The sequence below is a fragment of the Phyllobates terribilis genome, unplaced genomic scaffold (genome assembly GCF_046119375.1).
Source record: "Phyllobates terribilis strain yellow unplaced genomic scaffold, ASM4611937v1 Scaffold_9__5_contigs__length_417890890, whole genome shotgun sequence".
NCBI lineage: Eukaryota > Metazoa > Chordata > Amphibia > Anura > Dendrobatidae > Phyllobates > Phyllobates terribilis.
The window spans coordinates 164,827,238-164,855,131 of NW_027362769.1; the positions used below are offsets into that span (position 1 = coordinate 164,827,238).

The window sequence follows — 27,894 nt, forward strand, 5'->3', positions numbered from 1 at the left end:
GGAGGAGATATTGTGCTTTACAGCCCCAGCTATGGTATAAATGTCATTACTAGTGTATGTTGTATAACACCGCTGACAATGGGAGCCGTGTGGAGAGGGGTCCTCCTCCTGCTCCTCATCCCCTCACTATGTCATGGCTTCTCCAAGCCCACAGACAAGGACTTCATGGCCATCGCTGGACCCTTATGGAGTCATGGCTGCAACAGTCAGGTTCTTAATAATATGAGAGATCAGATCCAGACCCTACAGGAGTATAGTGTCACCCATTACAAGGTACAGCTGGACTTGGAGGACTCCCCTCAAGACACCAACGAGGAGCGGCTACAGTGTTACAAGACACTTCTCCGCGAACTGAATGGTGCCAACATTAGACCAATTGTGATCTTACATGATGGCAACATCAGTAGGTTTTCTGCAGGTGGCTCCAGCCCTGGTGATGTCTATGCAGAATATGCTGAATTTGCGTTTCGTTCATTCGGAGATTTGGTACGCACCTGGGTAACATTTGATGTCCGCACAGTTGTAACAGACATGCAATACCTAAAGATTCTGCTGAACGCCCATGAGAGAGTGTACAATATCTATCACCAGAGGTATTCTGCAGGCGGTAAGTGTAATAAGGAATGGTACATAGATATGTTATATTTGTCCAGTGCAGAGCTACACTATATAGACTGCTGTATTGAGCTTTTCTGACCTCCCATCTTCCCATCTTACATCCATAAACATTAATATGGAGTCGCCTCTCTGCAGATATAACAACTCCCGTTTTTCATGTCTGTATGGAGCTTGTGCACTGGGCACAGTCATGGGGAACAGATAAGGGTCTTCTCCAAACTGTTCCCACAAAGCTGAAGCTACAATTGTCCTCAATGTCTTGTGCTGGAGCATTAAGATTTCCCTTCACCAGGACTAAGGGTCTGCGGCCACCCCCTGATAACAGCCCATAGCATTATCCTCCTCCACCATCTGTACAGCGCACAATGCAGTCGGGGTAATGTCCTCTTGGAATCACCAAAGGCAGACTCCTCCATCAGACGTAGATAGAAAAGTGCGATCCGTCACTGCACTGAACACGTCTCCTCCAGAGTCAGGGTGGTGGCGTCTTTACACCACTCCTTCCGACGCTCTGCATTGTGCTTGGTGATGTACGGCTGCATGCGGCTGCTCGGCGGGGGCGCAGTGTTTGTGCTAATACCAGAGGAGGTTTGGACTCTGCAGTTATGAGGTCAGCAGAGTGGTGGTGACTTTTCTGCCCTCTGCTTCTCAGCACTCGGCTTCCCGCTGTGTAACGTTACGGGGTCTCCACTTCCTGGCTGAGTTGCTGCAGTTCCTTCCACCCCTCAATAATATCACTCACAGGTGATGGGGATAGATTCAGGAGGAGAAATGTCATGGACGGACTTGTTACTCCGGTTGCTCCTATTACAGGACTGCGCTGGTATCAGTGAGCTCCGCACCACCGGCCGTTCTGTCACATATTCGTAAAGGCAGGCGGTATGGCGGGGGGCGGGGATCTTTATGCTATACACCAGGGGGTGATATGGTCGAAGGTTGTACAATGGGGTTAATGGGATTAAAGGAGTAAATTCAATAATTAAGACATGCGGCCTGATACTTTTCTCCACAGTGTGTTTATAAGGAACGTGTATGTGCGAGACATCCAGGGCCATAACAAGAGACTAAAACTTACGTAAAGGGGTTTATAAAGTTAGTATTTGGCTAGTATGGGTTAACTCCTTCAGTGCTGTCATCAAACACGAGTGCAGCTGTCACTAACAATCATAAAAATAAAATATATACTAATAATGATGATTAATGACATCGACAGTCTTCATTTCATGCATTTGTTTTGTCAGGTGGACGGATAGCCATTGCATTACCCTCGCCGCTCCTGGATACCTGTCTATCACTTCAAGGGAACTTCCTGGTAAATATCATATTTATCAACATTTAGAAGCCCAAATTTTGGGCATTTGAGCTCTGCCTCAAGCTCCTTAATGCAAAATCTATAAAAGGGCCCCATCTACCAAGTGCCATTAATACTGATACCGTCATATGTGGCAGGACTATGGGCCCTCCAGTCCCAGGAGACACTGGGCCACCTATGGCTCCCTATAAACGTTCAGATGGTCACTGTTATTCCTTACAAATTACGTTCTACTTTATTTATATTTTTCAGAAATCTGTCGACTTCCTTGCCCTGAATATACATCATGAATGTAAGAATTCCCAGGAAATGCCGGACTGGACAACAGATAAGGTCGGATGAAAACCGAATGTACTAGGCCTCAAAACTGGCCTTGTTGCTCATAGCAACCAATAAGAGCTCTACTTTCATTTCTTCAACAGCTCTGTAGAAATGAAAGCTGCACTGTGATTGGTTGCTATGGGCAATGAGACCCACGTGATATTGTACATGGTGACCAGGTGTACTTCACATATTTTGGTTGTCACACTTCTTCCCTCACCACCTGCCCATTGTCAAAGGCAATTCCTATGAAAAGCCATTTGCTTTCTCAGATTTACAATCCTTTATGTTTGCTGATTAAAGTTCACTTTCCCCATGATGATGATAGGAGGACATGTTCACTGAGATTTCTGTTCTCCTGCGATAAATCGTCCATTATTTACAGGCCTGATAACCGTATGTTGTCCTTCGGCCTCACAGACCAGAGTTCAGTTTATTAATGATAAGTGTTCGTGCGGAAATATTGATGCCCAGATGAGCAGGCGAATCCCCTCCTGGCCAATTCACACGACCATATTATGACACCAATTTCCGACTGCGGGCCTCCTGACCTGAACTAACAGCGTCCTGGGCATCCATGATGCTGTTGTAGGCGTAATAATGACAAGAAAATATTACAGCCGCTATAGGGTCATGTGACTGCGCCCCCAGTCTGCTATGGCTGTCTGAATGGCGCCATACTGACACTGAGGCACTCTGCAGACGGTATTATTTATTGGGAGCATCCTGACAATGTTTATTGGGTCATTCTGCTTGCACTGTTTATGAGGGAGGTGCTCTTCTGGCAGTAATTATGGCGGTAACCTGCTGCCCTTGTTTATCAGAGAGAGCCTTTCTGGTACTGTTTATTGGGGGCACTGTGCAGGACCTGTATATCAGGGGGTACTCTTCTGGCACTGTTTATTGGGGGCACTGTGCTTCCATTTTTGATCAAGGGGTGTTCATCTGGCACTGTTTATTGGGGGCAATGTACTAGCACTGTTTATCAGGGATACTCTTCTGACACTGGTTATTGGGGGCACTGTGTTTACATTGTTGATCAAGGGGTGTTCACCTGGCACTGTTTATTGGTGTCACTGTACTAGCACTGTTTATCAGGGATACTATTCTGACACTGGTTATTGGGGGCACTGTGCTTACATTGTTGATCAAGGGGTGTTCATCTGGCACTGTTTATTGGGGGCACTGTACTAGCACTGTTTATCAGGGATACTCTTCTGACACTGGTTATTGGGGGCACTGTGCTTACATTGTTGATAAGGGGGTGTTTGTCTGGCTGGCTGTGTTGATTGGGGCACTGTCCTAGCACTGTTTATTAAGGATACTCTTCTGGCACTGTTGATTGGGGCACTGTACCAGCTCTGTTTATCAGGGATACTCTTCTGGCACTGTTTATTAGGAACAGTGTGCTTCCATTGTTGATCAGGTGTGTTTGTCTGGCACTGTTGATTAAGGACACTGTCTTGGCACTGTTTATCAGGGATACTCTTCTGACACTGTTTATTGGGGCATTGTACTAGCACTGTTTATCTGGAATACTCTTTTGACACTGGCTGTTGGGGGCGCTCAGCTGATAACATTATTCACATAGAAGTAGGGGGTCTGCATGTGACGTGCCCCCTGGGGCTGTGGGGTACTCGGAAGCCGGGCCGGTCGGTTCTATTGGGGTAGTCTCGGTGGCAGTCCATAGCCCAGGGTGGTCAATAAATAAAGAAAAGAGGGGAATAAAGTTTTGGGGATAAAGTTTTGTGACGCCACCCGTGGTATGCGGCTACAGGTGGCCCCCGCTGTTGTTCAGATCCACTGGGGCCGTCGGTGAAGCAGCAGAGATGGTTCAGCTCTCCACGGGTAGAGTTAGGTCTCAGGGCAGCTAAATAGGAATTTTTGATGTTGTTGGTGTAGTGCAAGGCAGGTGACGCAGCAATTGAGTCAAGGACATAGCGGGGTGCAGTCTTCAAGTTTTTACTCACAGTTTTTACGGTGTTCCAGGTTACAATTGCCAGCAGGTTATAACAGCCCACCAAGACCTGTGTCCTCCGGGGAAGTGATCCAGCAACTCTCGGATAACTTGGGTGCACTTGATCGGGACCTTCTTCTTGTGTACCTTCCCGGGTTGTCTTTCTGCGCTGGCTCTCACCCTCCTGCCCTGCGCCTCACACACAGTGTCCCGAGCCAGTTGCCCCGGGTCTTGTCGGGCGACGTCCTCTCTGTCCCCTTGGTCCTATATGGCCACCTTTTCAGCGAATGTGTGTGGTTTTGGCCACGGCACTTAGAGATACCGCAGCCTCCGGTTTTCTAGCTGAGTCTTGCAGTCCTCCACTAGTCTGGGGCCGGTCCTCTACTGCGACCTGATCCCTTCACAGTCGGCGTGAACTGGGGCGCACGGGTGGACTTCACACTTCCTGTGCCCCTAAGATCCTTTCTCTGTCTCTGGAGCCCTTCTCTCTGACTCCCTCACTCCTCTTGTTCTTTCTCTTACTGGGCCCCTCTGACTGGACCCCACTCCTCAACGGTCCTCTCTCACTGCGCTCTTGCTCCTAGGACCTTTTCTCTCTTCACCCCCTGTGATAGACTCCTGTCACCAACTGCTCTGACTGACTAACTCACTCTTCGACGGTCCTCACTCACTGCGCTCTTGCTCCTAGGACTCCTCTAGATCTTTCTACCTTTCCTTTTATACTCTCTGTCTTGTGACCCACGTCACCAACTGTCACTCTATGTGGTCCCCTCTACCTTCAGTCCTTCCTTCTGTGCTCCCCTAAACTACTTCCTTCACCCACCTCCTCTATTTACTTCCATCCTCCAGACAGGGACAGGGACTGTGCTCTCCCTCAGGAGCAATCTCGCCCTTTCCTACTGGAGTGATGTGGTGTTGGATGTGGGTGTGTGGGTCCCGGGTAGTGCTCCCTCCTTACCCGAGAGTGGGGTACCACACCTCTGGCTGAGATGCAGTACCTCTGTGGTGGCTGGACCCGCAGGGGCGCCACACATGCATTATTGTTTTGGGGGACATCCTGGCAGTGTCTATTAGATCACTACTGGCAATGTTTATCAGGGGCGTACTCTGCTGGCACTGTTTATCGGGGTGCTTTGCAGCCATTGTTGATCGAGGGGTGCTCTTCTAGAAATGTTTATTGGGGGTACTGTGCTGAGGTTTTTTTTTTTAGATTTACCCCAGTGGCACTTTTTATTGAGGCGCTCTGCAGGTTGTAGTTTTTGGAGGGGTATTCAGGCAGTGTTTATTGGGGACACACTGTTGACAATATTGTTTACTGAGGCGCAATCTTCTGGCACTATTGGGGGCACTCTGCTTGCATTGCTTCTTAAGACACTCTGTAAGCAGTATTATTTATGTCAGGGCACTCTGCTGACAATATTTTTAATTAAGAAGCACTCTTCTGGCATTGTTTGTTGGGGCACTCTGTTAGTACTGATTATTGGGGCACTCTAAATGCAGTTTATTGATGGCAATCTGCTGACAATATTGCTTATGAGAAGCAGTCATCTGAACTTGTGGGGGGCACTCTGGGGTAGTACTGTTTCTTGAGGGTGCACTTTTGGCACTGTTTATGTAGAGCTGTATATAGTGGACAGCTTCTTGAAATATAATGATTGTCTTTATGGACAGGGTTACATATTGAAAAAAAAAATAATGCAAATCACAATACGTCTCAAACCAAGGGCTTAACCAAGGGGTCTTACTTAGCATTCCCAAAATTTCTTGGCAAATTCATTAAAAAACTGCAAATCAATTTGCAAAGGTACCCTGTTCCATTAGCCCTGTCAGTAGTCCATGGCTGCAGAATGGGAGCCCTGCAAACCTTCTCCTACCTGCAGGAGTCACCGGCACCTCTTTGATTAGTAGGTCTGGCACAACGTCATGTATATGTCATACTGCAATAATGACGTCATGTCAGGTCTACAAATCAGAAGTGGCACCAGGGATTCCTGCAGGTAGGAGAATATTTGCAGGGCTCCCATCCGGCAGGCACGGACTACAGACAAGGCTACTGAACCCAGGATCCTGCAAATCAATTTGCTCATCTCTAGGATCCATAGATAAGTGGGGGAGGGCTCCTGCTTCAACTAGTTGCCTTACAGCCAAAAACAAGTCTGATGTAAAATTTGTGAAAAAGCCAAGAAAATTGGTTGATCTGTTGGACAAATACAGATGAATTCTTTATAGATCAATCTCAGTTTTTTCCACAATGGTCATCCCAGAGGGTGACAATTAAGATGTTGGCTATTTTTCTAATTATTGTTTTGCAGCACAATGAGAGGACTGTGGAGATTCTCATCTTCAGATTTTCACTGGGTGACTGTAATATTGTATCCAAGGAAGATAAATTTGTTCTCACCTTTAATGCATATTCAGGTAAGACGGCGGCCATTGAACGAATGACTGTTGTGTATACAGTAAAATGAGGAATAAACCTGAAAGAACAGAAACAGCAAAGTTACTAAACTTTTTTATATAGCTTTGAATTATGACCACACAAAATTATGCTTAAATCCTCTGTTGTATCTCTATAGAAATCAGTGCTTCTGTTTCCAGCCTCATGGGATATGACATAAGTTATATATTACCTACATCAATTGCTCGAAGGTGAGCCAGTGCTAAGGTGAAATGTACAAGAAAGCGTCTCCTTCTTCTCCTTTGCTCTCATCCTTATCTTTACTTAAGGTGCCACCTTCTGAACTCGCTCTTAATAGAAACTCTCCCCTCTGCTTAAGGGAGATCTATTTTTTTTTTTAGATACTAAGCTCCTTCAAGCCTAAAGATCAATATACACACAACAATACAAAAAACAGCAAAAAACATTGTGGCATTAGCAGCTCTTTATTTGACACATGAAGGTCACACAGTTGGGGAGCACAACTGAGCTAAAAACCTCATCACCAAGCCTGGGCGGTCCGACTATTCTTCACCTGGGTCTATCTTCCCTGGTTGCCCACCTTTAGTGTCAGATTTACCAGCTCTATATACCCAGTGGCCCCCCAAATAGTCATTGGTCACCCCATACCAATTCTCATGACTACTCAGGATCATGTAATTTGGAACCATTTTACGCAACTTGCACCCCACCACTAATGAGACACTTGCCAATAAGTCTTTGGTTTGCTCGCTACAACCCCTATATCATCAGTGCTGCATGTGTGCAATTCTGTGATCACTCCTCAGTCCTCACAAATCACAAAAAAAAAAAAATCATCAAAAAACTACAATAAAAAGAAGGAATGATGGAAACCAATCTACTTAGCTAAGATGTAGAATCCACCTATCTTTTTATTATGGCCACTTCTTATGGTTTCATACTGAACTTACCAAGAACATAGTACCCACAAAGTTACACCGAACACAGGGATATGGAAGCCTCAATGTTAAAAACCAATATAAACCATTCCATTCAATCTCCTTCTGTTGCCTTCATTTTCATGGCAGGGGTCAGAAATCCCCCATACTCCTGTTGTAATGGTTCTGATGGGGGGACATGTTTATGGAGAATCTCATGCAAGAATCATCCAACTATAGACCATCCAAGTAAAAAAGCAAAATTTGTAGAAAATTTTATAAGGTTTATATACCATATAAAACTGTATATAAGATCTTGGCATTAATTGACACCCTGTATTCTATAACATAGATCTGAAAATGTAGCGGACAAGTCTTCATCATCCCGCTCGGCTTTCACCACAGTATGGGATAAATTTGCCGTCCAGACTCCAGCAGAAAGAGACGTCTTCTTACATGATACGTTCCCTGAAGGTTTCCTCATGGGTTCTTCATCTTCAGCTTTCAAAGTAGAAGGGGCCTGGGCTGAGGGGGGTAAAGGACAATCTATATGGGATGTTTTTGGACAAGATGGCCAAGCTGATAACAATGCAACCGCCAATGTGGCCTGTGATAGCTACAATAAGATTGACTATGACCTGTATCTTCTAAAGGGTCTACAGTCTAAGGTCTATCACTTCTCCATCTCCTGGTCCAGAATATTCCCAACGGGACTGAAATCCAAAGTCAACTCCGCCGGCGTGAAATATTACAACAAATTAATCGACAGGTTATTCAAAGAAAATATTAAACCGATAGTAACGTTATATCACTGGGATCTACCCCAAGCTCTGCAGGAGTCCGGGGGCTGGCAGGATGAGTCCACCATCGAGGCATTTATGGAATATGCAGATTTCTGCTTCAACAATTTTGGAGACAGAGTTCAACATTGGATAACGTTCCATGAACCCTGGGTCGTTAGTTACGCTGGTTACGGTACCGGAGAACATGCACCCGGGGTCAAAGATCCGGGAAATGCCTCCTTCAAGGTACAAACAGTAACTATAAATTTTTTCAATAATTTGCATAAAAATTAAATTCTTTAAAGAAAATATATTTTCTAATCTATGTGTTGCTTACATTTTTTATGTTAAACATATTTTTCATCAAAGTAATTGTATAAAAAACAAATCTGAAATCTTCCAGTTTTCACTTTGGACCTTTCCTGTTCTGTAGAGATCAATTTCCAGCAGTTTCATCATCATCATCATCATCATCACCATCAAATGCAATTTCAACATTTTTTTGGATTTTATTTTTACGACGCTCATTGTGCAGTAAAAATAACCTGATTCTCCAGATCACTATGATTACGTAATTTGTATTTTTTTATTTTATTATTTAAGCGATGAGAAAAGTTCAGAGATTTGTTAAAAAAAAGATATATATATATTTTATAAAGCCATTTTCTGAGACTAGTAAACAGGCAAGATGGCTGACACCATAATAATGTACAGAAAATAAAAAATCTAAAATCAGAAAATAAAAATCAAAATATTGAATAGGTATCAGTGCCTGACTTTAATGGTAAAATAAAATATGGAATATATTTAATACATGGAGGTTACGGGAATAGATAGGTATTTCTCTAACAGAGTCCTCTACGTTGTATCTTATAGGTGTCACATAACATTGTGAAAGCTCACGCTAAGGCCTGGCATGTGTACAATGACAAGTATCGGACCTCGCAGAAAGGACAGGTGGGAATTTCTCTGAATTCAGACTGGGCAGAACCAAAAGACCCTAATAATCCAGATGACGTGAGCGCTGCTGAGCGATATCTCCAGTTCATGATTGGGTGGTTTGCTCATCCAATTCTTGTCAATGGGGACTACCCACAAGTTCTTAGGGCTCAAGTCTTTGACATAAATACCCAGTGCCACTTCACAGTGGCAGCACTGCCCACATTTACTGAGGAGGAGAAGGCCTACATCAAAGGCACTGCAGACTTCCTTGGCATCTCTCACTATACTTCCCGGTTGGTCAATTCCTCCGGAATCCAAAATTGTGTTGCTAATTATGATACTATTGGAGGATTTGCTTCACATGTGGATCCTTCATGGCCGACCACCGAATCTCCATGGCTCTACGTGGTGCCATGGGGTCTCAGGAGGCTTCTGAACTTTGTCAAAGAAGAATATGGAAATGGAGGACTACCCATATACATAACTGGAAATGGTATCCCAACGCCATACACCGGAGAGGTGTTCAATGACACAGCTCGGGTTGAGTACCTGACGGCTTACATCAATGAAGCCCTGAAAGGTAATTCTACTCACAACCATAGCTGGGAGGTCACTGACTATAGATCTTATATCTCAGAGACTTTATAACATAACTAACTCACTGTATATTTGATTTATGTCATTTTTCTAGTGTTGTTGGTTGCCTTGATTCTGTAAACCATTATTTCTTTACAGCTGTTATAACTGATACTGTGACTCTAAGGTCCTATATAGTCCGTTCCCTCCTGGACGGCTTTGAGGGACCCGAAGGATACAGTCAAAGATTTGGTTTACATCACGTCAACTTCGAAAATGCAAATAGACAAAGGACCCCCAAACAATCCGCCTACCTCCTTTCCAGCATTGTTGAAAATAATGGTTTCCCAAGGACCAAATTGGCTAAAGAGGTTCCTTGTGCAAGACCGGTACATGCAAAAAAATTACCAGCTCTACCAGCTTCAGAAGTTCCCTCTAATGCTAAAGTTGTTTGGGATAAGTTCTCGGGACAATCCGCTTTCGAAAGGGACATGTACCATTATTCTACAGTTCCAAGTGATTTTAACTGGGGAGCATCAACCTCAGCATATCAGATTGAGGGAGGGTGGAATGAGGATGGAAAAGGACCAAGTATATGGGACACATTTTCACATGTCCCGGGAAATATTTTTGAAAATAGCAATGGGGACATTGCCTGTGATAGTTACCATCAGCTGGTTGCGGACTTGTACATGCTGAGAAGCCTAGGGGTGAACAGTTACCGTTTTTCAATCTCATGGTCTCGAATCTTCCCTACTGGACAGGGTACGGTCAATAATAAGGGACTTGAATATTATAATAAACTCATTGATGGCTTACTGGCAAGCAACATCTCACCCATGGTGACTCTATACCACTTTGATCTTCCTCAGGCTCTTCAAGACTTGGGTGGTTGGGAAGATGATAGAGTGCTAGATGCTTTTCACAGCTACGCGGATTTTTGTTTCAGAACTTTCGGAGATAGAGTTAGGTTCTGGATGACTTTTAACCAACCCCACACGATTGCTGCAGCAGGTTATGGTACTGGTTTCTATCCACCTGGAGTGAAAGATGATCCTGGTTATGCTCCATACAGAGTGGCTCACAATCTAATTAAGGTCCATGCCAGAGTCTACCATACCTATGATGAGCAATATCGAAAAAGTCAAGGAGGCGTCATTTCTGTGACCCTCAACACTAATTGGGCGGAACCTAAAGACCACACTGAACCAAGGGACATAGAAGCTGCTGATCGCTACCTGCAGTTCACCTTGGGATGGTTTGCACACCCCATTTTCAAAAATGGTGACTATCCAGAGGTAATGAAATGGCAAGTGGACAACAAGAGTGAGTTACAGGGTCTCCAAAAGTCCAGGCTTCCAGCTTTTACAGATGAGGAGAAGGCCTACATCCAAGGAACAGCCGATGTGTTCTCCATAAACATCTACACCACAAAAATAATTCAACACAAAACTCTAACCCTCGTTCCTCCATCTTTCCAAAATGATATTGACATCACAGAGGAGTTTAACGACAACTGGCCAGGAACTGCTGCTGAAAATCTCAGGGCAGTAGCCTGGGGTCTGAGGAGGCTGCTTAACTGGGTAAAAGAAGAGTACGGAGATGTCCCTATATATGTCACCGAAAATGGAGTCGCAATGGACAGTAATCCTGATTTTGACGACACTGCTCGAATTTTCTATCATAAGACATATGTTGATGAAGCCCTGAAAGGTTAGTAGCATCATCTTGGAGCTCAAACAACAGATTTCGTTGCAGATGACTAAATTTGGGTATAATGTAATGATTAAGACAATATCAATGGGTTTAACATGAATGGTTTTTCCAAAATAAGCATGGGGATAGTAGCCATGTTTTTCTAACCATACACATACCTTTTATTATTAAGTAGATTTTTTTTTCCTAAAAATGAAGATGCAACTATAATTAATGACTCCATTCTAATCCCCGAAAGCTCTCAGTGTGGACGGAGTGAATCTGAAGGGTTATTCAATCAACTCACTTATGGACGCCTTTGAGTGGGTTAATGGATACCGAATACGGTTTGGCCTTCACCATGTAGATTTCAGTAATCTTATGCGACCAAGAACTGCAAAACGTACTGCGATTTACTACGCAGAAGTCATCAGCAACCGTGGTATCCCCATGCACAAGGAAGAAGAATTTCTATATGGAGAATTTGGAGATGACTTTGCTTGGGGTGTTGCCTCCTCAGCTTTCCAGGTTGGAGACAACTTCATTTTACACAAGCTACAGTATATAGTCATATGTGAAACCTGGCAGGAAACCCCAATGTTAGCCGCCTCTTTCTAAAAACGATTGCCATATATTTACCTCTCAAGCCCCACATAAAATACCCCATTAAATTAAAATTGTCCAAACTGCTGATTTTGGCCAGATGGCATAACCATCAAATGTATATTGAGATGTCCCGACTCTTCCCCAACAGGTGGGAGAAGGATCGGACATGTTGAATTATAACACCCAATATTTAGCTGGCTAACCCTGCTCTCCCGAATGAAAACATATGCATGCTCGGCTGATTGTGCATGCGTATCAGGCAGTCAGGAGAGATACCTATCTACATTATATGGGCCTCTTAAGTTCTCAGCCAGTTGTTCCCCTCTGGTCTTGACATCTGACCACCACAGCCGATCAGTGATGTACTCTCCATAGTGAAGCCAACACTTTGGAAAGTGATTGGCTGCTACAGTCACTTATCACGTCATTGCTTCTGTCTAGTAAAAAAAGATAGGCGTTGTTCCAGAATGCGATCTGGGTGGCAGTAGGATTTGGGTACTTCCTCTTCTTTTAATATGAATGTTCCAACCTTTTGGGTTGAAAGATAGATTTTTCAATCTTTCCCCCCCTGGAGGTTCTTCTTTGCTCATAAACACTTTGCACGAATGTCCTATAAGAGTTGGGGAAGGGAGTTGACTACTCCCTTAAACACTTTTCTGTCTCAGAAGAGTGGTTATCACTTTTCAAACCAATTCCGACAAACTAAAAAAAATTATATATACATCCACCATTTTGTAGGACTTTCAGTAAAAGAATTATAATAGAGAAAAATCAAAAGGCATTATTTTTCCTGTCCTTCTAGATTGAAGGGGCTTGGAGGGCTGATGGGAAAGGGATCAGCATCTGGGATCAGTTTTCTCACACATCATCTAAAATCGAAGATGATAGTAATGGAGACGTGGCGTGCAACAGCTACTATCGGGTTGACGAAGACATAGAACTTATCAAGGGCCTTGGGGTCTCATATTACCGATTCTCAATCTCTTGGCCGAGAATTCTCCCCGATGGGACTAAGGACCAAGTCAACGAAGCCGGCCTCAGTTACTACTCTCGCCTGATAGATGGTTTGCTGGCCGCCGGTATTACACCACAGGTAATAAATCACTGTTTTTATAGTATCGCCATTCCGATGAGTGGCCATTTTTCTTTTTTCATGTCATTACCTTGATTTCGTCTGTTCAGGTCACTATTTATCACTGGGATCTACCTCAAGCTTTGCAGAACGATGGTGGTTGGGAGAACGAGACAATAGTAGAAAGGTTTAAGGACTACTCTGAAGTTCTCTTCCAAAGATTGGGCGACAAAGTGAAGTTCTGGATCACTCTGAACGAGCCATACATCATTGCCAACCTGGGCTACGGAGAAGGGGCCTTTGCACCAGGTAATTATATGTTCTGGCGCTGTACTGGGGTCCAACCTAATATGCCTTTCACAAACCCTTCCTGTCTATAGAAGGTATCTACTGTTTTAATGGATTAAAGACAGTCATATTTTTGTTAAAGATTTTAATACTCATCTTTTTCTTTCCTTGTAGGAGTCAGATCACCAGGGATTGGTGTGTATTTGGCAGGACACAACCTGATTAAAGCCCATGCCGAAGTATGGCACCTGTATAATGAAAAATACAGAGCCTCTCAAGGGGGTCTTATCTCCATCACCCTCAATTCTGATTGGGCCGAACCGATCAACCCTTACAAGCAAGAGGACATCGATGCGGCATGGAGGTACATGATGGTACGGAAAATCTATTCACAGGGTTCTGGTATAATATTGTATTAAAGTGGTTATTTCAGCATTATTGGAGTGGGGACGGTCATAATAATTATTATTAATTTATGCTGTAATGATCTACAACATCTCGACTTTGGCCATAAAAGCCTCAATAAACAAATGGGGTCTCCAAGATTTATGTTCTATCTAAAAACAGACCCTAGAAGGCTTGATTCTTGTTACCAGTTTTGAAGGTGAGGCTCGTGTCTCAAATACTTCACCAGCATGTCAAACAAGAATGAGGGATGGATGGAGGTGAAGATCATTAAGTCACACCATATGTTGTCACCAAAGTATAGGTTTGCAGTCGATTTTTAAATGGCTTTTTGTTTCATAGTAATGTGACCAATGTATTCCTCCACATCTACACTGTGCAGTTATATTCATATATATTATTATTTATTATTATAGCGCCATTTATTCCATGGCGCTTTACATGTGAAAAAGGGGTATAATACAAGAACAATTACAATAATCTTGAACACAATGTGACAGCGACTGGTACAGGAGGAGCGAGGACCCTGCCCGCGAGGGCTCACAATCTACAAGGGATGGGTGAGGATACAGTAGGTGAGGATAGAGCTGGTCATGCAGCGGTATGGTGGGGCGGTGGTTACTGCAGGTTGTAGGCTTGTCGGAAGAGGTGGGTCTTCAGGTTCCTTTTGAAGGTTTCCACGGTAGGCGAGAGTCTGATACGCTGGGGTAGAGAGTTCCAGAGTAGGGCGGAAGCACGGGAGAAATCTTGTATACGGTTGTGGGAGGAGGAGATAAGAGGGGAGTAGAGCAGGAGATCTTGTGAGGATCGGAGGTTGCGTGCAGGTATGTAATGGGAGACTAGGTCGGAGATATATGGAGGAGACGGGTTGTGAATGGCTTTGTATGTCATGGTTAGGGTTTTGAACTGGAGTCTCTGAGCAGTGGGGAGCCAGTGAAGAGATTGACAGAGAGGAGAGGCCGGGGAATAGCGGGGGGACAGGTTGATTAGTCGAGCAGCAGAGTTTAGGATAGATTGGAGGGGTGCGAGAGTGTTAGAGGGGAGGCCACAGAGCAGGAGGTTGCAGTAGTCAAGGCGGGAGAAGATGAGGGCGTGCACTAGTGTTTTTGCAGATTCATGGTTTAGGAATGTGCGGATTCGGGAGATATTTTTGAGTTGGAGTCGGCAGGAAGTGGAAAGGGGTTGGATATGTGGTTTGAAGGAGAGTTCCGAGTCCAGGGTTATCCCAAGGCAGCGAGCTTGAGGGACTGGGGAGAGTGGGCAGCCATTGACGTTGATAGATAGGTCAGTTGGGAGGGTTGAATGAGATGGCGGAAAGATGATGAATTCTGTTTTGTCCATGTTAAGTTTTAGAAATCTGGCAGAGAAGAAGGATGAAATAGCAGACAGACATTGTGGGATTCTGGTTAATAAGGAGGTGATATCGGGTCCAGAGAGGTAGATCTGTGTGTCATCAGCATAGAGGTGATAATGAAAGCCATGAGACTCTATGAGCTGTCCCAGGCCTAAGGTGTAGATGGAGAAGAGCAGGGGTCCTAGAACTGAACCTTGGGGGACACCGACAGATAGGGGGCGAGATGAGGAGGTGGTGTGTGAGTGGGAGACACTGAATGTCCGGTCTGTTAGGTATGAGGAGATCCAGGATAGGGCCAAGTCTGTGATGCCGAGAGATGAGAGAGTCTGGAGTAAGAGGGAATGGTCCACTGTGTCAAAGGCAGATGACAGGTCTAGGAGGAGGAGGACAGAGTAGTGTCGCTTAGATTTGGCGGTTAGTAGGTCGTTTGTGACTTTAGTCAGTGCAGTTTCAGTAGAATGGTGCGGTCGGAAACCAGATTGTAGGCGGTCAAAGAGGGAGCAGGAGGAGAGGTGGGAGGACAGTTCAGAATGGACATGTTGTTCCAGTAGTTTTGAGGCGTAGGGGAGAAGTGATATGGGGCGATAGCTAGACACGGAGGATGGGTCAAGGGAGGGCTTTTTGAGGATGGGTGTGATTGAGGCTTGTTTGAAGCATGAGGGGAAGACACCAGTTGTTAGTGACAGGTTGAAGAGGTGGGCTAGGGCTGGGATGAAGATAGTGGTAAGGTTTGGGATGAGGTGGGACGGGATTGGGTCAAGTTTACAGGTGGTGAGGTGTGATTTGGAGAGTAAGGAGGAAAGTTGATCTTCAGAAATGGTGGAGAATGTAGTTTTGGAGGAGGAGGGTTGAGTAGGTGTGGGGAGGGGCCGTGGGGGCTTTAGGCAAAAACTTTGTCTGATGGTGTCAATCTTCTGCTTGAAGAATGAGGCAAAGTCTTCGGCTGAAATAAGAGGAGAGAGAGGAGGCACTGGGGGACGGAGGAGAGAATTGAAGGTGTTGAATAGTTGTTTAGGGTTGTGAGACAGGGAGGATATGAGAGATGCAAAGTATGTTTGTTTTGCTGCAGTGAGTGTGGACTTGAAGGTAGTGAGGGACTGTTTCAATGCGATGAAGTGCTCATGGGAGTGGGACCTTTTCCATCTACGTTCAGCAACCCTGGAGGCCCGTCGCAGTTCTTTAGTTAGGCTGGTGTGCCAGGGTTGTCTGTTGATTGTGCGAGCCTTGGTATGCGTGATGGGGGCGACCGAATCGAGAGCTGCAGCTGTTGTGGTGTTGTATAAAGTGGCAGCAGCATCTGCATCATGTAAGGAACTAATGTCTGTAAGAGGGAGGAGGGATTCAGAGAGAGAGTGTAGGTCAAGGTGTTTGAGATTTCTACGAAGGTATGCAAGTTTGTGGAGTGGGGATTGTTGCCCCGGGGAGGAGAGAGAAGAGAATGTGAGTAGCTTGTGGTCAGAAAGAGGGAGAGGTGAGTTAGAGAGGTTAGATAGGGAACAGAGGCGGGTGAAGATGAGGTCCAGCGTGTGGCCGTCTTTGTGGGTGGGTGTGGAAGACCACTGAGTAAGACCAAAGGAGGAAGTAAGGGATAGAAGCTTAGAGGCAGTGTCAATGGGGATGTTAAAGTCGCCCATGAGGATAGTGGGGATGTCAACGGAGAGGAAATGAAGTAGCCAGGTGGTGAAGTGGTCAAAGAAAGTGGTGGTTGATCCTGGGGGGCGGTAAATGACAGCCAGTTGGAGGTTGGAAGGGGAGTAGATGCGCACAGAGTGCACTTCAAAAGAGGGGAGAGTAATTGAGGGCGGCAGTGGGATATGGGTGAAGGAGCAGTTTTCTGAGAGGAGGAAACCTATTCCTCCACCTATGGGAGAGGTGGAATCCGCCATATGAAAGTGCAGCAGCAGAGGCGGTGTCGGAGGGGGTGAGCCTGGTTTCAGTGATGCCGAGGAAGGAAAGCTTGTTAGTGATGAAGAGATCGTGAATGTAGGAAAGTTTATTGCAGACAGAGCGAGCGTTCCATAGAGCTCCTGTTAGTGGAACTGGGGAAGCGGGGGCTGGGCGGATGGGTATAAGGTTAGAAGGGTTACAAGAGTTTGGGATAGATCGTGGGTAGGAGGTGGAAGTGATTGTAGGGATGTGGTGATGAGGGCCGGGATTTGGAGAGATGTCGCCGGCAGTAAGGAGGAGAAGAGAAAGCGTTATTAGGTGGGAGCAGGAGAGGGCATGAGGTGGCTGTCTGTGTTTGGAGACAAAGGATTGTATGTTGTGGAATAGCTCTGAGGAGGAGGTGAGATGGGTGGGGAGAATGGAGGGAGAGATGAAGAGTTCCTTACTAGGTGTAGGGGGAATAGGGGTGGTTGTAAGAAGTGAAGGATTAAGGGGGTGAGCGTGAAAACAAAGACAAACATTGTTTACTGTGACTTAGTATCCAGTTACCTTCAGTTCACTTCAGATTCAATTCAGAATTAATTCTAATTTCAGACACTTCAGCTAATGGACACTTAAGCTGAGGGACACTTAAGCTGAGGGACACAGACTGATATATAGGGGCAGTATTATAGTAGTTATATTCTTGTACATAGGAGCAGTATTATAGTAGCTATATTCTTGTACATAGGAGGCAGTATTATAGTAGTTATATTCTTGTACATAGGGGAGCAGTATTATAGTAGTTATATTCTTGTACTTAGGGGGCAGTATTATAGTAGCTATATTCTTGTACATAAGAGGCAGTATTATAGTAGTTATATTCTTGTACATAGGGGAGCAGTATTATAGTAGTTATATTCTTGTACATAGGGGGCAGTATTATAGTAGTTATATTCTTGTATATAGGAGGCAGTATTATAGTAGTCATATTCTTGTACATAGAGGCAGTATTATAGTAGTTATATTATTGTACATATGAGTAGTATTATAGTAGTTATATTCTTGTACATAGGGGCAGTATTATAGTAGATATATTCTTGTACATAGGGGCAGTATTATAGTGGTTATATTCTTGTACGTAGGGGGCAGTATTATAGTAGTTATAATCTTGCACATTGGAGCAGTTTTATAGTAGTTATATTCTTGTACATAGGGGGCAGTGTTATAGTAGTTATATTCTTGTACATAGGAGCAGTATTATAGTAGTTATATTCTTGTACATAGGGGGCAGTATTATAGTAGTTATATTCTTGTACATAGGAGCAGTATTATAGTAGTTATATTCTTGTACATAGGGGCAGTATTATAGTAGTTATATTCTTGTACATAGGAGCAGTATTATAGTAGTTATATTCTTGTACCAAGGGGGCAGTATTATAGTAGTTATATTCTTGTACATAAGGGCAGTATTATAGTAGTTATATTCTTGTACATAGGGGTCAGTATTATAGTAGTTATATTCTTGTACATAGGGGTCAGTATTATAGTAGTTATATTCTTGTACATAGGAGCAGTATTATAGTAGTTATATTCTTGTACATAGGAGCAGTATTATAGTAGTTATATTCTTGTACATAGGAGCAGTATTATAGTAGTTATATCCTTGTACATAGGGGACAGTATTATAGTAGTTATATTCTTGTACATAGGAGCAGTATTATAGTAGTTATATTCTTGTACATAGGAGCAGTATTATAGTAGTTATATCCTTGTACATAGGGGACAGTATTATAGTAGTTATATTCTTGTACATAGGAGCAGTATTATAGTAGTTATATTCTTGTACATAGGAGCAGTATTATAGTAGTTATATTCTTGTACATAGGAGCAGTATTATAGTAGTTATATTCTTGTACATAGGAGCAGTATTATAGTAGTTATATTCTTGTACATAGGGGCAGTATTATAGTAGTTATATTCTTGTACATAGGAGCAGTATTATAGTAGTTATATCCTTGTACATAGGGGACAGTTTTATAGTAGTTATATTCTTGTAAATAGGAGCAGTATTATAGTAGTTATATTCTTGTACATAGGAGCAGTATTATAGTAGTTATATACTTGTACATAGGGGGCAGTATTATAGTAGTTATATTCTTGTATATAGAGGGCAGTATTATAGTAGTTATATTCTTGTACATAGGAGCAGTATTATAGTAGTTATATTCTTGTATATAGGGGCAGTATTATAGTAGTTATATTCTTGTACATAGGAGCAGTATTATAGTAGTTATATTCTTGTACATAGGGGGCAGTATTATAGTAGTTATATTCTTGTACATAGGGGGCAGTATTATAGTAGTTATATTCTTGTACATTGGAGCAGTATTATAGTAGTTATATTCTTGCACATAGTATTACAATGACATATTATAACAATCATGTATTAACAACTTTCAGTTTTTCGGTGGCTGGTTTGGATATCCTATATTTAAAACTGGGGACTACCCAGAAGTTATGAAGACCAGAATTCGAGAAAGGAGCCTCGCTATCGGACTGTCCCAAAGCCGGTACGTATGCTGACAATGACAGAACAGCCTGCATCATCCATGTAGTAATGCTTATTTCATTATGTCTTTCGAATGGATGTTTTCAAATTCTGGAAGACTGGAAACTATTTTCACTCCTTTACATCACACAATCCCTTAGTGAAACTAAAATTCTGTTTATCCACAGCCACCCCTAGAGGGAGCTCACTGCATACAGATCTATTCATTCCCCATCTAGTTGGATGGAGGGATCTGCAAATGTTAAAGCAAACCTGTCAGGACAATATAAAGCATGAATCAGAGATACTTTCATTTCAGGGAGAACAAAGCTTCAAAAATGATCCAGGCAGGGAGAAAAGAGTCTGAGCACAAGAAGAGGAGTTTGCTGGGTTCTTCCTATTTGTCTATAAATGCAAATCTGTCAATCAAGTGCTGATCTGAGTGGGAAGAGGACGGAGGGATAGGTTTTGTCCCCATGCCCAGCTCGTTATGGGTAGTCCGGGAAGGGACTGTTAGACTGGAGAGGAAGGAAAAGAACAAGGATAGAGGTAGATTGACCAGTAGCATAGTGGAAGATGATTTGGAGACCAAGACTCTGTTAGGCTCTGTTCACATCTTTGCTATGGATCCCATTTACATACTGATACCATATACTTACAATGGGGAACAATGGGCGCATTGCATGTTTATTTGACGGTAAATTAATTGCAATGCGCTGTAAATATGATAGAGGCTCCTTAGACACAGTTGTGAACATAGCCTTACAGGGGAGGCTATATAGGAGGATGTTACAGTAGCCTAGGTGGGAAATGATCAGGGCATATAGAAGCATAGTCATCAATTTTGATTGAAGGATAAAGCACATGAGAGATCCATGATTACATAACGGCAGGTTTTCCTCTCTTATGAATTACTCGTCGTTTCTATGACTTTTATGATCAGGCTCCCAGAGTTCACCGAAAGTGAGAAGCAAAGAATAAATGGGACGTACGACTTCTTTGGCTTGAACCATTACACCACCGTGCTGGTCGGGCAAGCAATGTTTGAAATAGACTATCAGACTTATGAAGGGGACAGGTAAATGTGGCAGAGAAAATATAATCCAGTTCTAAAGAAAATCAACAGGAGATTTGACGGATTTTCTGTACATCATTACAGGGGGGTTTATTTACTGAGCGACCGAACCTGGCTTACATCTGGCAGCGTATGGCTGAAAGTGACGCCTTTTGGCTTGAGGAGGTTATTACGCTGGATAAAGGAAGAGTTCAACAATCCTGCCATATATATCACAGAAAATGGGATATCCGAGCGCGGGACAAATCTAAATGACGAATGGAGAACATATTATTATAAGCATTATGTGAATGAGGCTCTGAAAGGTACGAGATTACATACAATGCAGAAGAAAGCAGAAACTACAAGCAACCCAAGTTAGTCAACTAAACCTAATATCTGGAATAGATGCTGTATGGAAAAGCGCTTCATACAGAAGGAGGCATATTCATAGCAAAATATTGCCCCCTATGTACAAGAATATAACTACTATAATACTGCTCCCTATGTACAAGAATATAACTACTATAATACTGCTTCTATGTACAAGAATATAACTACTATAATACTGCTCCTATGTACAAGAATATAACTACTATAATACTGCTCCTATGTACTAGAATATAACTACTATAATACTGCTCCTATGTATAAGAATATAACTACTATAATACTGCTCCTATGTACAAGAATATAACTACTATAATACTACCCCCTAAGTACATGAATATAACTACTATAATACTGCCCATATGTACAGGAATATAACTACTATAATACTGCCTCTATGTACAAGAATATAACTACTATAATACTGCTCCTATATACAAGAATATAACTACTATAATACTGCTCCTATGTACAAGAATATAACTACTATAATACTGCTCCTATGTACAAGAATATAACTACTATAATTCTGCTCCTATGTACAAGAATATAACTACTATAATACTGCCCCTATGTACAAGAATATAACTACTATAATACTGCTCCTATGTACAAGAATATAACTACTATAATACTGCTCCCTATGTACAAGAATATAAGTAATATAATACTGCCCCTATGTACAAGAATATAACTACTATAATACTGCTCCCTATGTACAAGAATATAACTACTATAATACTGCCCCTATGTACAAGAATAGAACTACTATAATACTGCTCCCTATGTACAAGAATATAACTACTATAATACTGCTCCTATATACAAGAATATAACTACTATAATACTGCTCCTATGTATAAGAATATAACTACTATAATACTGCTCCTATGTACAAGAATATAACTACTATAATGCTGCCCCTATGTACAAGAATATAACTGCTATAATACTGTCCCTATGTACAAGAATATAACTACTATAATACTGCTCCTATGTACAAGAATATAACTACTATAATACTGCCCCCTATGTACAAGAATATAACTACTATAATACTGCCCCTATGTACAAGAATATAACTACTATAATACTGCTCCTATGTACAAGAATATAACTACTATAATACTGCTCCTATGTACAAGAATATAACTACTATAATACTGCCCCCATGTACTAGAATATAACTACTATAATACTGTCCCCTATGTACAAGAATATAACTACTATAATACTGCTCCTATGTACAAGAATATAACTGCTATAATACTGCCCCTATGTACAAGAATATAACTACTATAATACTGCTCCTATGTACAAGAATATAACTGCTATAATACTGCTCCTATGTACAAGAATATAACTACTATAATACTGCTCCTATGTACAAGAATATAACTACTATAATACTGCTCCCTATGTACAAGAATATAACTACTATAATACTGCCCCTATGTACAAGAATATAACTACTATAATACTGCCCCCTATGTACAAGAATATAACTACTATAATACTGCTCCTATATACAAGAATATAACTACTATAATACTGCCCCCTATGTACAAGAATATAACTACTATAATACTGCTCCTATATACAAGAATATAACTACTATAATACTGCTCCTATGTACAAGAATATAACTACTATAATACTGCTCCTATATACAAGAATATAACTACTATAATACTGCCCCCTATGTACAAGAATATAACTACTATAATACTGCTCCTATATACAAGAATATAACTACTAGAATACTGCTCCTATGTACAAGAATATAACTACTATAATACTGCTCCTATGTACAAGAATATAACTACTATAATACTGTCCCTATGTACAAGAATATAACTACTATAATACTGCTCCTATGTATAAGAATATAACTACTATAATACTGCTCCTATGTACAAGAATATAACTACTATAATACTACCCCCTAAGTACATGAATATAACTACTATAATACTGCCCATATGTACAGGAATATAACTACTATAATACTGCCTCTATGTACAAGAATATAACTACTATAATACTGCTCCTATGTACAAGAATATAACTACTATAATACTGCTCCTATGTACATGAATATAACTACTATAATACTGCCCATATGTACAGGAATATAACTACTATAATACTGCCTCTATGTACAAGAATATAACTACTATAATACTGCTCCTATGTATAAGAATATAACTACTATAATACTGCTCCTATGTACAAGAATATAACTACTATAATACTACCCCCTAAGTACATGAATATAACTACTATAATACTGCCCCCTATATACAAGAATATAACTACTATAATACTGCTCCTATGTACAAGAAAATAACTACTATAATACTGCTCCTATGTACAAGAATATAACTACTATAATACTGCTCCCTATGTACAAGAATATAACTACTATAATACTGCTCCTATGTACAAGAATATAACTACTATAATACTGCTCCCTATGTACAAGAATATAACTACTATAATACTGCTCCCTATGTACAAGAATATAACTACTATAATACTGCTCCTATATACAAGAATATAACTACTATAATACTGCTCCTATGTACAAGAATATAACTACTATAATACTGCTCCTATGTACAAGAATATAACTACTATAATACTGCTCCTATATACAAGAATATAACTACTATAATACTGCCCCCTATGTACAAGAATATAACTACTATAATACTGCCCCTATGTACAAGAATATAACTACTATAATACTGCCCCCTATGTACAAGAATATAACTACTATAATACTGCCCCTATGTACAAGAATATAACTACTATAATACTGCCCCCTATGTACAAGAAAATAACTACTATAATACTGCCCCTATGTACATGAATATAACTACTATAATACTGCCCATATGTACAGGAATATAACTACTATAATACTGCCTCTATGTACAAGAATATAACTACTATAATACTGCTCCTATGTACAAGAATATAACTACTATAATACTGCTCCCTATGTACAAGAATATAACTACTATAATACTGCTCCTATGTATAAGAATATAACTACTATAATACTGCTCCTATGTACAAGAATATAACTACTATAATACTACCCCCTAAGTACATGAATATAACTACTATAATACTGCCCATATGTACAGGAATATAACTACTATAATACTGCCTCTATGTACAAGAATATAACTACTATAATACTGCTCCTATGTACAAGAATATCACTACTATAATACTGCCCCTATGTACAAGAATATAACTACTATAATACTGCCCCCTATATACAAGAATATAACTACTATAATACTGCTCCTATGTACAAGAATATAACTACTATAATACTGCCCCTATGTACAAGAATATAACTACTATAATACTGCCCCCTATATACAAGAATATAACTACTATAATACTGCTCCTATGTACAAGAATATAACTACTATAATACTGCCCCTATGTACAAGAATATAACTACTATAATACTGCCCCCTATATACAAGAATATAACTACTATAATACTGCTCCCTATGTACAAGAATATAACTACTATAATACTGCTCCCTATGTACAAGAATATAACTACTATAATACTGCTCCTATGTACAAGAATATAACTACTATAATACTGCCCCTATGTACAAGAATATAACTACTATAATACTGCCCCCTATATACAAGAATATAACTACTATAATACTGCTCCTATGTACAAGAATATAACTACTATAATACTGCCCCTATGTACAAGAATATAACTACTATAATACTGCCCCCTATGTACAAGAATATAACTACTATAATACTGCTCCCTATGTACAAGAATATAACTACTATAATACTGCTCCCTATGTACAAGAATATAACTACTATAATACTGCCCCTATGTACAGGAATATAACTACTATAATACTGCCCCCTATGTACAAGAATATAACTACTATAATACTGCTCCTATGTACAAGAATATAGCTACTATAATACTGCCCCCTATGTACAAGAATATAACTACTATAATACTGCCCCCTATGTATAAGAATATAACTACTATAATACTGTCCCCTATGTACAAGAATATAACTACTATAATACTGCTCCCTATGTACAAGAATATAACTACTATAATACTGCCCCCTATATACAAGAATATAACTACTATAATACTGCTCCTATGTACAAGAATATAACTACTATAATACTGCCCCTATGTACAAGAATATAACTACTATAATACTGCCCCCTATATACAAGAATATAACTACTATAATACTGCTCCCTATGTACAAGAATATAACTACTATAATACTGCTCCCTATGTACAAGAATATAACTACTATAATACTGCTCCTATGTACAAGAATATAACTACTATAATACTGCCCCTATGTACAAGAATATAACTACTATAATACTGCCCCCTATATACAAGAATATAACTACTATAATACTGCTCCTATGTACAAGAATATAACTACTATAATACTGCCCCTATGTACAAGAATATAACTACTATAATACTGCCCCCTATATACAAGAATATAACTACTATAATACTGCTCCCTATGTACAAGAATATAACTACTATAATACTGCTCCCTATGTACAAGAATATAACTACTATAATACTGCTCCTATGTACAAGAATATAACTACTATAATACTGCCCCTATGTACAAGAATATAACTACTATAATACTGCCCCCTATATACAAGAATATAACTACTATAATACTGCTCCTATGTACAAGAATATAACTACTATAATACTGCCCCTATGTACAAGAATATAACTACTATAATACTGCCCCCTATGTACAAGAATATAACTACTATAATACTGCTCCCTATGTACAAGAATATAACTACTATAATACTGCTCCCTATGTACAAGAATATAACTACTATAATACTGCCCCTATGTACAGGAATATAACTACTATAATACTGCCCCCTATGTACAAGAATATAACTACTATAATACTGCTCCTATGTACAAGAATATAGCTACTATAATACTGCCCCCTATGTACAAGAATATAACTACTATAATACTGCCCCCTATGTATAAGAATATAACTACTATAATACTGTCCCCTATGTACAAGAATATAATTACTATAATACTGCTCCCTATGTACAAGAATATAACTACTATAATACTGCCCCCTATATACAAGAATATAACTACTATAATACTGCTCCTATGTACAAGAATATAACTACTATAATACTGCCCCTATGTACAAGAATATAACTACTATAATACTGCCCCCTATATACAAGAATATAACTACTATAATACTGCTCCCTATGTACAAGAATATAACTACTATAATACTGCTCCCTATGTACAAGAATATAACTACTATAATACTGCTCCTATGTACAAGAATATAACTACTATAATACTGCCCCTATGTACAAGAATATAACTACTATAATACTGCCCCCTATATACAAGAATATAACTACTATAATACTGCTCCTATGTACAAGAATATAACTACTATAATACTGCCCCTATGTACAAGAATATAACTACTATAATACTGCCCCCTATGTACAAGAATATAACTACTATAATACTGCTCCCTATGTACAAGAATATAACTACTATAATACTGCTCCCTATGTACAAGAATATAACTACTATAATACTGCCCCTATGTACAGGAATATAACTACTATAATACTGCCCCCTATGTACAAGAATATAACTACTATAATACTGCTCCTATGTACAAGAATATAACTACTATAATACTGCCCCTATGTACAGGAATATAACTACTATAATACTGTCCCCTATGTACAAGAATATAACTACTATAATACTGCCCCTGTGTACAAGAATATAACTACTATAATACTGCCCCCTATGTACAAGAATATAACTACTATAATACTGCTCCCTATGTACAAGAATATAACTACTATAATACTGCTCCCTATGTACAAGAATATAACTACTATAATACTGCCTAGCATTAGATTTCCCTTTCGCTTCTTTTCGGCAGCTGTAAAGTACGATGGTGTTGATCTCCGTGGTTACTCTGCCTGGAGTCTGATGGATAATTTTGAGTGGGCGACAGGTTACACTGAACGGTTCGGTTTGTATTACACAAATTTTTCGGACCCCAATCTGCATCGTCTTCCTAAAGCCTCTGTGAAATACTACAGATCTGTGGTTCGGTGTAACGGTTTCCCTGACCCAGATAACGGGTCTCATCCTTGCTTTGATTCAGAACCTGAAGGTGAGTGTGGAAGCTCCTGTGAGATAAGTGAGGGCACTCATAAAAGGGGTAAAAAGTCTCAGATGCTGATCCCTCGAAATGATCCTCTGCTGCTGCGGTGGGACAGTCCAACCTTCCTCATTAATTGACATACTTCTTGATATCGGAGTCCAGGTATCAGATGTAAATAGTAGGCGTTTTTTAGACAAAATTCCCTTTTTCCAGCAGGTACAACTACAGGAACTACAGCGAGCGGCGGTAGCCACACCACAGGACCCTCGGAAGATCCGGAACCGCCAGTTGTGAACTTTCTTGGGCTAAAGATCTCCACCTCGGATGCGATGATCGCTTTATATGTGGAATTCGCCTTCTTACTTGCCGTTGTATTGCTCGTCATTTTATTTGCATTTCTGAACAGTAAACTCCGGAAAGAAGTAAAGCGCGTAGAGTTACTGTAGCGGTGAGCAAAAAAATCATGAAAACATCTCCATAAATCTGGAAAATAAACAATAAAAACTTATGTAATGTTA

At 40.8% G+C, this 27,894-nt stretch overlaps 1 protein-coding gene across 2 annotated transcripts; it reads left to right on the forward strand.

Moving 5' to 3' along the window:
- On the forward strand, positions 1–27,894 carry LOC141161833 (lactase/phlorizin hydrolase-like). 2 transcript variants are annotated; one of them, XM_073647263.1, is made up of 17 exons: positions 1–607; positions 1,860–1,930; positions 2,183–2,263; positions 6,521–6,626; positions 6,785–6,857; positions 7,897–8,572; positions 9,203–9,848; positions 10,004–11,557; positions 11,799–12,067; positions 12,948–13,238; positions 13,328–13,526; positions 13,680–13,879; positions 19,594–19,703; positions 20,625–20,759; positions 20,841–21,061; positions 27,149–27,385; positions 27,593–27,894. In XM_073647263.1, the coding sequence occupies exons 1-17, from the start codon at positions 79–81 to the stop codon at positions 27,820–27,822; spliced, it is 5,628 nt and encodes a 1,875-aa protein (XP_073503364.1). In that variant the 5' UTR covers positions 1–78; the 3' UTR covers positions 27,823–27,894. The 2 variants fall into 2 exon arrangements, with proteins under 2 accessions (XP_073503364.1, XP_073503363.1); XM_073647262.1 differs by having other exon boundaries at positions 2–607; positions 27,590–27,894.

Excerpts from the sequence above, each read along its gene's own strand:
- LOC141161833 (XM_073647262.1), top strand. The coding sequence starts at position 79 with ATGGGAGCCGTGTGGAGAGGGGTCCTCCTCCTGCTCCTCATCCCCTCA. Across the intron at positions 6,858-7,896 it reads CCTACATCAATTGCTCGAAG|ATCTGAAAATGTAGCGGACA; the intron begins GTGAGCCAGTGC and ends TCTATAACATAG. Across the intron at positions 27,386-27,589 it reads CTTTGATTCAGAACCTGAAG|CAGGTACAACTACAGGAACT; the intron begins GTGAGTGTGGAA and ends CCCTTTTTCCAG.